Source organism: Neovison vison, chromosome 6, assembly GCF_020171115.1.
Source record: "Neovison vison isolate M4711 chromosome 6, ASM_NN_V1, whole genome shotgun sequence".
NCBI classification, from domain to species: Eukaryota; Metazoa; Chordata; class Mammalia; order Carnivora; family Mustelidae; genus Neogale; species Neogale vison.
In genome coordinates, this window is record NC_058096.1 from 76,707,702 (window position 1) to 76,722,391 (window position 14,690).

Consider the following 14,690-nt stretch of genomic DNA (forward strand, 5'->3'; position numbering starts at 1 on the left):
AATTTATATTCCATAAAGTCTACCTGTTTAAATGTTCTTTATTATATGTAGAGAGTGTGTAACCATCACCATAATCTCATTTTAGAATACTTCTTTGTCCCCCAAAAGGAACCTAGTACCCGTTAGCAGTCACTGCCCATCCCCACTCCCCACCTGCACACTTCTCCTCCTTCCCCTACCCCCCACCTTAGGCAACCATTAATCTACTTTATGCCTCTATAGATTTGACTGTTCTGGTCACTTTATATAAATGGAAGCATACAATAAGTGGTCTTTTGTGAGTAACTTCTTTCCCTTAGCATAATTTTTTGAAATTCACCTATGTAATAGTCAACTATGATATAGTTGTCTGTTCCTTTTTATGGCTGAGTAATATCCCATTATAGCAATATATGATTTTTTTGTTTATTCATTTATCAGATGAGGGACCTTTGAGTTGTTTCTACTTTTTTGACTATTATAAATCATGCTGACATAAGAAGTTGTGTGCAAATTTTTTATGTGGACATATGTTTTTGTTTTTCTGGAGGTACATACCTGGGAATCGAATTGCTAGGTAATAGGGTAACTTTGTTTTTGTTTTTCTGGAGGTACATACCTGGGAATCGAATTGCTAGGTAATAGGGTAACTTTGTATTTAACATTTTGAGGAACTGCCAAACTGTTTTCTAATGAGGCTGCACTATTTTATATTTCCACCAGTAATGAGCGTTCTAACTTCTTAGTATACTCAGCAACACTTGTCTTTTTTATTATAACCATCCCAGTGAGTGTAAAGTGGTATCTCATTACTCTAATAGCTAATAATGTTGAAAATCATTTTGTGTGCCTATTGAGTCATTTGTAGATCTTCTTTAGAAAAATGTCTGTTCAAATCACTTGTGTGTTTAAAACTGGGCTGTCTTATTAGTGAATTATGCAAGTTCTTTATATATTCTGGATACAAGTCTCTTATCAGACACATGATTTGTAAATATTTTTTCCCAGTCTATGGATTGCCTTTCCATGATGGTTGTCCTTTGGAGTACAAAAGTTTTAATGAGAAAGTCCAATTTATCAATCTTGTCTTTTGTTGCTTATATTTTTGGTATTGCATCTAAGATATCACTACCTAAAACAAAATCACAAGGATTTCTTCCTATGCTTTCTTCTAAAGTGGTATATTTTTAGCCTTTACACTTAAATCTATGGCCCACTTTGAGTTAAGTTTTTGCATATGGTGTACGGTTGGGGTCCAAAAGCATTTATTGCATGTAGATAACAAGCTGTCCCAGTGTTTGTTGAAAAGACCATTCTTTCCCCCATTGAATTGTCTTGGCCTCTTTGTAAAAAATCAATTAACTATAAAATTTAGGGTTCATTTCTGGGTTCATAACTCCATTCCATTGAAGTATATGTCTATCCTCAAATATCTTCTTTGGAAAAATCTTTTTATTAACTATAACATATACAGAAAAGAGCCTAATTTTAAGTGCATCTTTTTGAAAAAATTTTGCAAATGAATGCAACTGTGTAGCCAGCACCCAGACTTAGAAATAAAACATTATTACTTCCCCACTAAACTACTGCTCTTTAGTCACTGCCCCCCAAAGGTACATACTCTCCTGACCTTTATCACCACAGATCAGTTTTATCTGTTTTTGAACTATATATAAATGGATCCTTATAGAACGGGCTATTTCCTGTTTGGGTTTTTTTTTTTCCCTTCATCATTATGTTTGTGAGCTCCATCAATGTTTTTTCACGTACAAGTATTTCATTAGTAACTAATGTGATTTTTGGATTTGTATTATATAATATTATTTAAGGATATATGCAGTTCAACAAACCAGTACTTTCTCTTTTTAAAAACGATATATTTATTTATTTGAGAGAGAGAGAGTGAGCAAGTGAATGCTCATGCAGGTGGAGAGATAGAATCCCAAGTAGACTCCCTGTCGAACATGGAGCTCAAGGTTGGGCTCAGTCTTATGATCTTGAGATCATGACCTGAAATCAAGAGTCGGAGGCACAACAGACTGAACCACTTGGGTGCCCCTACAAACCAATATTTTCCAAATGACAAATGTATGGGAAAGATCCACTTATGGTACAATATAAATGAGTGGATTTTGATGTAACAGCATTTGAAGAATTCATTGATATGATTCCAGTTTCTACACTGTAACTAATGTTTAAAACATGACCACTTGTAGAGTTTTGGTATAGTATCAAAGAAGAATAGCCACAAGCTGTTGCATTTCTCCTTCCTTTTCCTGTTATATATCTATATAGAGACAGATTTTCTTCATGCATTTTAATCTAAAAACATATCACAACAAATTAAATGCAGAGGCAAATGTGAGAATATAACTATCTTCTATTAAGTTGGCCATTAAACAGATTTACAGAAATGTAAAATAATGACACCGTTTTCATTATTTTTTTTCTTTGGAAAATATAGTTGTTTTTCATAAAATACTGTCTTGGGTTAATATGTGATAAGTTTCACCACTGCTATCTTAAATGAATTAATATTTAAATAACTTTTAGTTTTTATTTCTAATAGGACAAGTATTAATTGATACTACTCAGATAAACAGAAGCTCTTTGCGGGGGTCACTGATAATTTATAAAAGCATAGAAGTGTACTGAGACCAAAAAGCTTAAGAACCACTGGTCTAGGGGCAGCTGGGCATTTAACATATAAGCTTATAAATAAGCACGTCATTGTAAATCGTGGTAAATGGTATAAAGATTAGGATGCTAAGAGAAGTGAACCAGGGGAGCTATTGGAAGGAGGGTGACATCAGAGAAGGAACCTCTGCAGAAGTGGTTTCCAGAAGAGATCTGAAGAGCAAGAGTGAAGATCGTTGTGGGCAGAGGGAACAGTAGAGGCAACACCCCTGAAGTGGGGGTGAGTGTGGCTTAGGTGGAGTACGGTGATGAGAAGGAAAGTGGCATGAGATGAACCAGGAGCTGAATCCTACAGGCTCTTGTGGATCATGTTAAGATTTTGGTATTTTGTCCTCATTACATGAAAATGAATTCATAACAGCAATATGAATGGTTATAATATGGTCAGATTCCAGTATTAGAAAGAGGACTGGTTGCTGTGTTGAAAAAGGACCGGAAGGGGATAAGAGAGGAGTAAGGGGAACACTTGGGTGGCTATTGTAATAGTCCAGCAGAGAGCCAGGGGGTGCCCACGCCAGGAAGGGGGTGGTTCATGTGGGGCTATTTTGAAGTTAACATTTATAGCTCTTGCTGCCCCCAATGGAGCAGGAGAGAAAGGAAGACTCCTAGGTTGGAATACTTCCGCTCACCATGCTTAGAGATACCAGTTCCAAGTATCACAAAGATTGAATAACCCTTACATCAATTTTATAATTATTTACTGGGTTTTTGTGTGTGTGACTGAATCACCCACATTCACTTGATAATTAGATTTGATCATGGGATTGAAAAAAGTCCCTCTCATAGCACCACCTTGTGGACAGTAGTGAGAAGTTTTCTCATGAGCTTCAGTAACAGAAAAAAGACACAAAGTTCTCCAAGAGGCTCACCAGTTGTCAGCCATTCTAAGTCCTTCTGGGAAGGAGATTGGGTATGATTACATTCTACAGAATTAAAGTTGAACTGCTATCCTAAAAATAACTGTCCGGATTTATTCAGACTTGATCCCCTCTGGTTGACTTTAACATCAAGAGTCATTGACTGAAAATACCTTTTATTCAGGTATCACCAGCTGGCTGCTTCTTATACCTGTCTGCTCCTTCTCTGCCTCTTTTCCAGGCTCATCACACCTGACTTGACTGCTGACCCTGGAATTCCTCAGGGCTCAGTTGGAGCCCCAGCCCTCTTCTTGTTTCCTACTCTCCTATAGGCACATTTATTCCAGACCCTCATGCTCCTTCCCATCAAGACTCCCAGATGTAGTTCTCTGGTCCAAGCCTCTCCTCTGAGTGCCAGGTCCCCCTTTCTAGTCCCCTGTTCCTCCTCTTCATGTGAATGTTCCATCCAAGACTGAATCTGGGACTTCCTCCTTTCCACATCTGCCATTCTTTTAGTGATTCCAAATTCACTGGAGGCCCAAACTTCCACCTGTTTTCAAATCAGAAACTTGGAAGTCATGCTTGAGTCCTCCCTCCCCCTATGCTCCTCCCTCCCCCTACCCTTGAGTCTTCCCTCCCCAGCCAATCTCTTGGTCTTGTCTGTTTTACCGATAGGTAGCTCCCCAGTGGCCCACTTTGGTCTGCTTTTATTCCCACTGTTTTTTCTGGCCATCTCTTCCCTGTACCACAGCTATTGTCTCCTAACTTGTCTCTACATCCCCTCCAGGCTCTCTATAGCCCATTCTCCACACCGAGGCATTTTTTTTCAAAATGCAAATCTTACCAGGTCACTTAAAACCTTCCAAGGTTGTCCTGTGGTCAGTCCTTCCCTCACCCCACCACAAGCTGCTTCCCAGACACTCTCCACCTTGCCCCCTGCACCTCAGCCCCACTGGCTTCTCTGGTCCCTAAGCACTGTCACCACAAGGCTCTGCCCCTGCTCATCCCTCTATGACCTTCCTGGTTTTTCTACTTAGCTTCCTACCTCAGCTTAACCATCTGTTTGCAGAGAAACCTTTTCCTGGACTTCCAGGCCTTTATTCTAAGATATTATGCATCGGAAATCCCTTCCCTCTGACCACTTATCTCAGTTTTCAAGTTTATATTCATTAAAGTGGTGTTCCGATTAATGCCATCTCCTCAGAAGAACCTAAGCTCTGTGAGAGAGGAGAGCCCACGGCTGACTGTGCTCACCATATTTCTCCAGCACCCAGCGGAGCGCCTGGCACATAGGGAACGTTAGAAAAGTTCCCTGAGTGAATGAATGAATGGTTGTGTCTCCAAGGCCCTGAAAAGGCAATTACAACAGTCAACAGTTTGTGTTACTTATTTGTAAATAAAATCAGGTCCAGGTATGACTGCAGATTGCACATAGCTGGTGAGCCCAATGCCAAACCCTGTCAGTGTGGGGGTCGGGACTCTCAGGCTGCCCGCCCCCGGCCAGCTCCCACCTTGTCTTGCCACTGTGGTGAACATGTACTCACAAAAGTCATTCGCGCGTCTTCTCTAGGAACAGACAATAATTTTGAGGGACATAGAGTCCTAGTCAATACTGAGGAGAAAAAAGTATTTACCATCTCCTAAAGGACATTGTCCCACTATGGATACAGTTAGTTTACATAACTATTCAGAAAAATTACTCACTTCTGTATTCAAGCAAATAACCTTTTCTGGACTGATTAAGAAGCTGTCAGGACATGGCGCACCTGGGTGATGCAGTCGGTTAAGTTTGGTTTTGGCTCAGGCTGTGATCTCAGGATTGTGAGATCCAGCCCTGCACTGGGCTCCAAGCTCAGCGGGGTGTCTACTTGAGAGGCTCTCTCTCTCCCTCTGGCCCCCACCTTGTGCTCTTTCTCCCTCTCTCTCTAAAATAAATAAATATACCTAAAATTAAAAAGAAGAAGAAGAAGAGAAAGAAGCAGCAGCGGACAGGACAATTGAAGTCATTTTTCTCAAAACACAGAAAGTTCAAAGGTGATCTGATTATCCCAGGACATTTTTAGCTCCTTTTAGATAACATGTTTCCACCTTTCAAAAAAAATTACTGGCTGCCCTGCTAATAAGACAAAATAAAAACTCATTTTCCAACATTGACATGAAAAGTGATTAATACCTTTATATATATCAAAATTATTATACCTTTATATATAAAACATAGGTTCTTAATCTTTCCTCTATTATTTTACTTATTTATAGATTTGTTCCAGGAGTAATTTAAGACAAGTTACAACACATAAAATATGGCAAAGTAACACAAATTATAAATAAATTAGAAATTCAAAGGAAAAATAGGGTAGGGACCAAAAATAGACTCAGAAATGAGGCCAATTAAAAATGCCTTTTGTCAGGATGACAGACCAGTTGTCTACACAACAGTCATCTCAACCTTCTTCCTTCTGCAGAGCCCCGATTTTGTTCTGGTAACAAGTGTCCTGCTCTCAGCCCCAGGAAATGAATCACGATTGACCTAAGAGAGTCATGGATCCCTTGTTGGACCATTCTTGTTGGAAAAGCACGACATTTGGAATGTCGTTTTGACATTTGGAATGAAACCTCTTAATCGTGGCTGGGAACGTCCTCCGTGAAGCACGTGCTGTTGTCTCTCATTGTCCCTACACTTACCAGCGGTCCACTCCAACAGGCACATTTGGTTAGAAATGCCTCGGTATCCATAAAACAAAAACCAGGCCTGCACCTCAGGAAAAGCACCATATTGCTAAAACTAATACCAAATAAAACAAGGGTCCAGAAGGATCTGCGTATTTATCCAATGGCTTTCACATCCCTCATCAGAACATCAAAGTAATAAAGATACCGTAATCAGCAATCCAAGCCAACTTGGCTTTCTTTTTTGACATAGTTTATTATTCACCTTGAAGTTTCATTTTCTCCATGCTCCTTAAGTTAAAACATTATTCTTTGAGCCAAATGAAAATGCATTTCACAAATTAATTTGGAAAATGGGCTTGGAAAAGGTGTTCTTCGCGATCTAACCTTTGGCTTGTGAATACAGAGACCTAAGTCTGAGAGTTGGCAGACCAGTGGAGTGGGTTTGGAAAAAGGTCTAAATGGTTTCCATGTACTTTTAAAAAAAAGAATAGGTGTCTTACTCTGTGTATTTCTTCAGAAAAAGAGTAGGCATTCAATAGGACTGGGAAAGATTTACATTCTAAAAAGGATTGTTTCCCTTTAAACAATGACATAAGAAGAGAATCTATTTTTATATATAATTTTATTTTACCTAGGAATAAAACTTCTTTCTCTGTTTATCTGTTTGTCTGTCTATCTATTTATATTCAGCTTATAAAGACAAGAAACAAACATAGCACTGGTAGAGGAATGTCTCCTCCTGTGTGCTCGCCTTGACTTGAACCCATAAGCCAACGACTATCACTGCGACGCTACCAGGAATAGTCCCTGCCCCAAGCCCAAAGAAGCCCATTTACTATTTTAATGACCAGAACCTGCTAATGTGGACATTTGAAATGTAACCTTGGAAAAGAATGCTCTCCATACCGGGAAGTCTTTGAGAAGGCTTGAGTTCTTGCCATAACTAAAAATCTGATGATGCATCACTGATGACTTCATCCCCAAATGAAAGCTAGCTGCCTGCGTCCATCATCCTCAGGGAGAATCACACCAAGAAAAGACTGATCGAAAATAACAGTCAAGGGACGCCTGGGTGGCTCAGTGGGTTAAGCCACTGCCCTTGGCTCAGGTCATGATCCCAGGGTCCTGGGATCGAATCCCGCATCGGGATCTCTGCTCAGCGGGGCGCCTGCTTCCTCCTCTCTCTCTCTGTCTGCCTCTCTGCCTACTTGTGATCTCTCTCTGTCAAATAAATAAATAAATTCTTTAAAAAAAAAAAAAAAGAAAATAACAGTCAAGAAAGACACTTCATTTGCTCTATTGAATAAAAGGAAGGGATACACTTTGCGGCCCCTGCTGGAAGGGCCTATGTTTCTTCAGCAGCACCGATAACAGCAGCAGAGGGCTTTGCAAAGACCAAAATAAAGGTGGGGGGAGGTGAAAAAGGAAAAAGTGGAGTTTTTCATTGGGGTTCATGAATGAGGAATGTAGAAGTAAAGGGTCTACCCCCATATGAGGCTTTGTGCCGAGCAGCTCAACTTCAGAAATCGCTGCACATCCTGGCTCTCTCTTTAGAGGAAGGGAACGGTTCCATGCCAGTTGATGGTGGCTTCTCTCCACTTGGTTCTGATTGCCATCTCCACTGGAGAAAACCGTCTTCCTGGTACATGTTCATCTTCATGTTGGTTCCTTTCCCAGTGATGGGAGTGAGTATCTGAGTGAGGAACAGCCAGCATTTTTTTAAAAAAATATTTTATTTGTTTGAGAGAGAGAGAGAGAGAGAATGAGCGAGAGAGAGCTGGAGGAGGGGCAGAGGGAGAGGGAGAAACAGGCTCCCCGCTGAGCAGGGAGCCTACCTGGGGCTTTATCTCAGGACCCTGGTATCAGAACCTGAGTCAAAGTCAGACGCCTAACTGAGCCGCCCAGGCACCCCAAACGGCAGCATTTAGGCCCTTGCCTGTATACACCATTCCAGAGGAAGCCAGGAAGGAAGAAAAACACGATGGGTGGGCAGGAATTGGGCTCAGTGAACTGTGTTCCTAGAATTGGTTAAGCAGAGGGGGATTCCAGTAGATGGTATATAGAAATGCCCTATACAGAACAAGTCTGTGGTAGCATGTGTATTTTTTGAAACATGAATATTGATATATCATGTGATGCACATTCCAGCACCATGATGTGACACATAGAGCCAAGCGTAGGCTAAGGAAGTTATCAGGAAAACCAGGAGGAAGGAGAGCTCATCACTTCTCAATGCATCTAAGAGTACATTTACATTTTTTTGTGAAGGGTGAGGTAGTTTAGTGAGGTGCTCAAGAACAGGGTTCAAGAACCAGCTTTGTCTTAGGGTACCTGGGTGGCTCAGTTGGTTAAGCATCTGCCTTTGGCTCAGGTCATGATCCCGGAGTCATGGGATCAAGCCCCGCATTGGGCTCCCTGCAAAGGGGAGCATCTGCTTTTACCTCTGTCCCTCATCTTGCTTGTGTTCTCTCTCTGTCTCTTTCAAATAAATAAAATCTTTTAAAAGAGAGAGAGAGAGAGAGAACCACCTTTGTCTCATATGCCATTTGAGAATGTACTTAACATCTCTCAGCCTCATTTATTCAATTAATAACTGTTTATTGGTTACCTCAGTGTCTTCTTTGTGAAAATAGATATCATAGTATCTACCTCATATGATTGCTGGGAGAATTTACTGGGATTATGTGTATAGCTTCCAATACAGTGCCCAGAACAGAATTCTTGCAATACCTGTGAGTTAATACAAACATGCTTTCTGGGGCACCTGGGTGGCTCAGTTCATTAACCATCCAACTCAGTTTTGGCTGAGGCCATGATATCAGGGTCTTGGGGTCGAACTCCACATCGGGCTCTCTGCTAAGTTCGGAGTCTCTTGGGATTCTCTCTCTCCTTCTCCCTCTGCCCCTCCACCCATGCTTGAGCATGTGCATGCATGCTCTCTTTCTCTCTCTCAAATAAATAATAAATAAATAAATAAAATATTTTTTAAAATTATGCTTTCCTCAAAGATGAGAGTAAAGTAGGAACAATATTTTAAGGAACATATTGTCAATGTCCTCCTAAATTAAGTGGGCTAATATGTATCTTCCATAATTAAAGAAGATTAGGACTTGCACAGATAAAACAGTCATTAAGATAATTTTCCAGATTCAGTCATTATCATGAAAAGTTGTTGAACACCAGGCCTGTGATGCTAAAGGCCAAGTCAAACATCGAGCCTCCACCAGTAGGACCAAGATACCCACGACAGATGCCCGGTCTCATCGTGTTTATTCCCTTGTCCAAAAGGCCAGTGCTTAAAAACATTACAAGTTTAGAGACAGTTAAAGTTTAGCCTTTTTTCCCTATGGGTTTAAATGAATATGATCGTAACTGAAATAAAATGACCTGTATGGTTGTGTGCTTCTCCCAGTGGACCGGAACCTCTTACATTTTGCTGGGACCATGCCTTGTTATTATGGCTTTCGCAGCGTCTAGCTAAGTGCCTGGCCCTTAGCAGGCCCTCAAATATCTGAAGAGAAATGCACTCTCAGTTTGCTGAGTTATGTCACTGGATGATCATCTGATCAGTTGTAGGATGGAACTGACCGATTGGAACACCCTCTGCCCTGGTCCATCCATTCTTCCAGGGCTTCCCCTCAGGCATTACTAGCCCCGTGCTCACAGGGAAAAAGTCCTGGAGAGGGTTTTTTTGCGGATGGGATCATTCTCTTTTGTTGTTTCTCTCACCTAGAAGTTGTTTGTTCCTCTGTGCTACATCTAAACCCGCCACTCTTTAAAGATTTTATTTATTTATTTGACAGAGAGAAATCACAAGTAGTCGGAGAGGCAGGCAGAGAGAGAGAGAGGGAAGCAGGCTTCCCTGCTGAGCAGAGAGCCCGATGCGGGACTCGATCCCAGGACCCTGAGACCATGACCTGAGCCGAAGGCAGCGGCCCAACCCACTGAGCCACCCAGGCGCCCCTAAACCCGCCACTCTTATTTAGGGCAGCTGCAGACTGCCCCAGGTGCCCTCCTTGGGTTTAGACCCATGGGGCTGGTGCGTGGGTTTCATTTCAGAACTCAAGCCCAAGCGTCTTCCTGCAAGGTGAGCGTGGACACCCACACAGCGGCAAAACACCAGCACCGCGTCTTTCTGAGCGCCCTAAGGGGCTCAGCACTTGGAGTCTGAAATGCTCACCTACTGTGAGATGCACGGGCTTCTTCTGGGAGGGCCGGCCACTGTACAGGTACAGATCAAAGCGACGCTCCGCTCTCCAGTCTGATAAGAGCTGCTTGTTTGTGCTGAAAAGAACACTGGGGTTTCCATTGATGTTGCACAGCCAAATAGGTAATTTGGGGGTCTTCAGCATGCTGCCCACCTGGAAGGGAAGGGGAAAATGTAGATGAACATACAGATTTGGCTGCATCAAGGCAGATGCTGATTCGTCATCGTAATCAAAAAGCAGCTCGGAGGCTTCTCGTTGCAGGTGCAAGTGTGCGGGGCACTCTGCGTGCGGTGAGATCTGAAGCGAAGGCTTTGTGGTGAGCGAGTTTACATGCATGAGTGCTGTGGTGTCACCAGGATGCTGCAGAGTGGGCACGGCCCCATGGGGGACATGGAGGCACCTCACGTTTGGAGTTGGGCTTAGAAGTTAAGTAAAGAATAATAGATCAACTGAGACATAAGTGTAGGGCTGGAATAAGAGAACTTCAACTTGTCTTCATCATTGACTGGTATATTTATTCCTGTGCCCAAGATAGGACAGTACTTCATTCAGCAGGTGGTCAGACTTCTGGAAATGCCATTTAGAATATTTAGAGAATATTTAGAATATAGAAATGGAGAATATTTCGAATGGAGGAAAGAGCTTCCAGGAAGTGAGGGGAAAACGCAGACATACATATAAACATTCATACATAGACACACATACCTGCATGTTAACAAAGCACATCAGATGTGAAGATGTACCAAGAGCTGAGCATCCTAGGTTAGCATTACAATAATAATATTAAATTTGCACCTTTAACTAGTTTATCTAGCTTTTGCAGGCAACTATCCGTTCAGCCTTGAATTCTCAGAGCTAGTGAATTAGACGGACAAGAGTATCGCTCTGAGAGGCACCTTCTGTAGCCCCGAGAACCTGATATTAAAGTGCATTTCCATGTGTGATAGCGACCATTTTGTTTAAAGAGACAAGAAAGCACATATTTCTTAAAAGGTTGTCATCAAAACTTGTTAATGTTAAAAACTACTTTTTTCTGTGTGAAGAAATAATTATGAACTACACAGGCAACAACAACAACATTTTCAGATGATACCAGGGAGAACTGTTGGACCCTCAGCCTTGGCATGTCTGCCTGTAGCCGAAGGGTCCAACTCTGCTTCTTTTCTCCGTTCAGTCCTTTTTAGAGTTGTCCTGTATGTTCAGGAACAAATTCTGTTTTATGGAAAATCCAGCTTTGAAAAATTATCACATTTCATAAACCCACGTATTAAAGGCTAATAACTTGACATTTGGATTTCTCAATAGTTCTATTCAAATCTCTTCGTTTTGCTTTAAATTCTTCAGTTGTGGGTCAGGGGGTGACTCGGAAATGCTTTTGTCTTTAAGATTTTCGCTTTTCAGCTACCATAGGAAAAACGTATCGCTGTATTTGAAAGACACAAACTCTGTTTTAGTTAGTAGTTTAAAAAAGCAGTCCAAGCCTAGCGCCTTAATTTGGACATGTTCATAGTGGTTGCAGGATTTGCTTATCTACTCACATGAGAACTAGCCCCTCTGGGCTGAGTATAATATGAGCATCTCACATACCAAACGGGCAAGTCGCCCACCGGCTACGTTGGAAATAAAACACAGAGGACGTGCCATGGAAGCCAACGAATGTGTTTACATTCCAAGAATCCACCCACAAGTTCCAAATAACATTGTAACCATTCATTAGTTATAAAACAAGCACTTTCTTTTTTATGCCTTCTTGCTTGGCACCTTGTGTACTCAGGTTAGATGTAACCAAAATAAGATCTGCAGGACATGGAATTATTAAAGTTTGAAAACTTAAATAAGCTAATGAGGAAATTTAGGGCCGTTTGCAAGAAAATGTCGCTTCTTTTGCAACCCAAAGGAATTGAATTTGGGCTGATTTCCCACCAATGAAGTTCCCTGTAAATTACATCTGGGTGGATGTAATAGAACACAGACATGTAAGATATTGTTTCTTGGAGTTTTTATAATGTAGGCAAAATTCAGCAGGCACTTGGGTAACTCTCTAGGAGGTGCTGACACCACACTGTTGTTACTTTCGGCAACAATGCAGTAGTTTCCTCTTCTGAACCCAAAGCTACTCAAGATTTTATTAAGAGTAGGAGGAAGATGTAGCAGTTATAATACAACAATCTCCCACACCCAAAGTAACCATACAGAGACTGCACACTGGGCAGGCAGAGCCTCGCCTGCCTTCAGAGATTCTAGTAGAAAAGAAAACGGCATTCCTGACTGCCAGGGTAGTTTGGCTATTAACTCTAAGAGGCAAGTCTTAAGATTATAGCTGAGAACACACCTGGTTTAAAGTGAGCCCGAAAAAAACAAAATGAAGCCCCTCCCACTTAAATGCCACCAAACGTTATCTCCCCCTCTTTTCCTAGTAGACCCCATCATGTATTTGACTGGAACTTCCAGTGAAGACTTTATATCGCTTTTGGGTAGACAGTGCATCAGCTAACCTCCACCCCCAAAAGCCACATTCTAAATATGTTTTATTGGTGAAATTCCGCCAATGCAGAATTTGTGTGTGTCGCCTTGTGTTGCCATGGTAAAAAAGGAAATTAACTGGTGATACAGTAGTGCTATAAATAAAATACCTTTCTCCTTAAGTTCACTCATTGTGTAATAAGGCCAGTGTTCCATGCAGCAATCAAGCCTCTCATGACATGTATCCTTAGAGGATACAGCTAGTGTAAAACTATAAGTACAGGACGAAGGATGGACAAATTCTAAACACCACAGGGCAAGGACTGAATCCATGTAATTCTTTTTTTTTTTTTTTTGGCCATCTAGAACAATGGCTCTTAGAATGTTTGCATAATGAGCTTAATATTGCAAGTCCCAAGGGCCCAGTTTGGTAATGGGAGTGGGAGAAAGGTGTTGGAGATTTGTGCTTTCTTCCCTGATTACTGGTGACAATTCGAATGCGTGACTGTGGAGGGTCTGGCTCTCCTCTCTGCACCTGGAGCACAGAGTGGCTGTAACTCCCCTGGACGAGTTTGCAGGTATGTTGTCTTGTTGGCCCAGGTGCTACCTAAGCAACTGGGGGGTGGGGTGGGGTGGGCAGGGGTTGCCGGCTGGAGCGCCGTGGGCGGAGCTTCACAGGGTACTTTTCTGGTTGGATTTCTTCCTACTAGTCTCTTGCAAGGGAATTTAAAGAGGGAAGAGGGTATGGCCGGGATGGTGGTGTGCTCTGCCAGGGCTGCCGGGGGAGTCGTTTCAGCAAGACCTAAATGACTTCAGTCCCTTCTAAAAATCAGAGTTGATTTTTCTTCTCCATGGCAGGTGCGAAGATAATGTGAACCTCCTAAGGCTTTCCAGATGGTGTTAGACTCAAACTGCTTTATGTTCTCACTTAGGTATTGGAACCTCACACTCAAACCTGTACCTTCAAATAGAAAAGTGACGGGAGGCTTCAAAATAGTGCCTCAGCTTGTGGGTAGCTGGCTGTGTTCCGCGGGAACTGTCAGTCTGGTGGGCTCTGGGGGGCTTGCCGTGGTATCTAATGAGAACTCCATTTTTTTTTTTTTTAAATCTCACCCACTGGGCTGTGACATTGTGATTGAAAGACGTGTGTTTTTGCAGTCTCTGCAATTTTATCCCAGAGTAAGAAGAGATTTACTTTAGGAAGACAGATATAGCATCATAAGATGGATTTCACCTGGACAGCGGGATCTTTTAGCATGTTGGGTTTTTTTTTTTTTTTGAATTCTGAAACCTTTCTTATATTCGATTTTATTATTAGTGGATACATGTAATCTTCCGATTTGCAGCCTCACCCCAGGCAGGAGCCGCTATATACCCATACAGCCCCTAAGTACCCGTTTGGCACATTCAGGAGTCCTGGGTGGAGGAGTTACCCTGCTCAGAGCAAAAAGGAAGGGGTTTGACCATGGGGGTCTTCGATCCAGTGATACAGAGAGCACTGTTCTAGAACCCCATCTAGGTCTTTCTGAGCAGACTTCTGCTGTGTAAGGTATTTCAGTTTTACGATAGAATACTCTGAAATATGAGGCTTCAGATACATTGAGGTCACATGCATCTTCTGTTAGTGCCTCTCAGTACCACCAAGTGTGTCCTTCGGTAGTATACCTGACAGACATGGTCTGACAAACCAGCAGGTGAAGGGGGGCAGATACATTTCAGAGGGTGTGCCCCAAGGACATGTTATTCATAGTCACCTCCAACTCACAAGGGTTTTCACCTAAAAGTCAATGTATAAATTTCGAGCTTCTGGAGCCAT

At 42.0% G+C, this 14,690-nt stretch overlaps 1 protein-coding gene across 1 annotated transcript in view; it reads right to left on the reverse strand.

Moving 5' to 3' along the window:
• Nucleotides 1–7,753: 7,753 nt before the first annotated feature.
• The window catches only part of MINDY4B (MINDY family member 4B), a 35,778-nt gene continuing 28,841 nt past the window's right edge, over nt 7,754–14,690 (reverse strand). The window contains exons 11-12 of the mRNA XM_044254809.1: nt 10,384–10,564; nt 7,754–7,896 (exon numbers count right to left, since the gene is read on the reverse strand). Of these exons, the coding sequence (XP_044110744.1) occupies nt 7,754–7,896; nt 10,384–10,564 (324 nt within the window). The remainder of the gene's footprint in view (nt 7,897–10,383; nt 10,565–14,690) is intronic.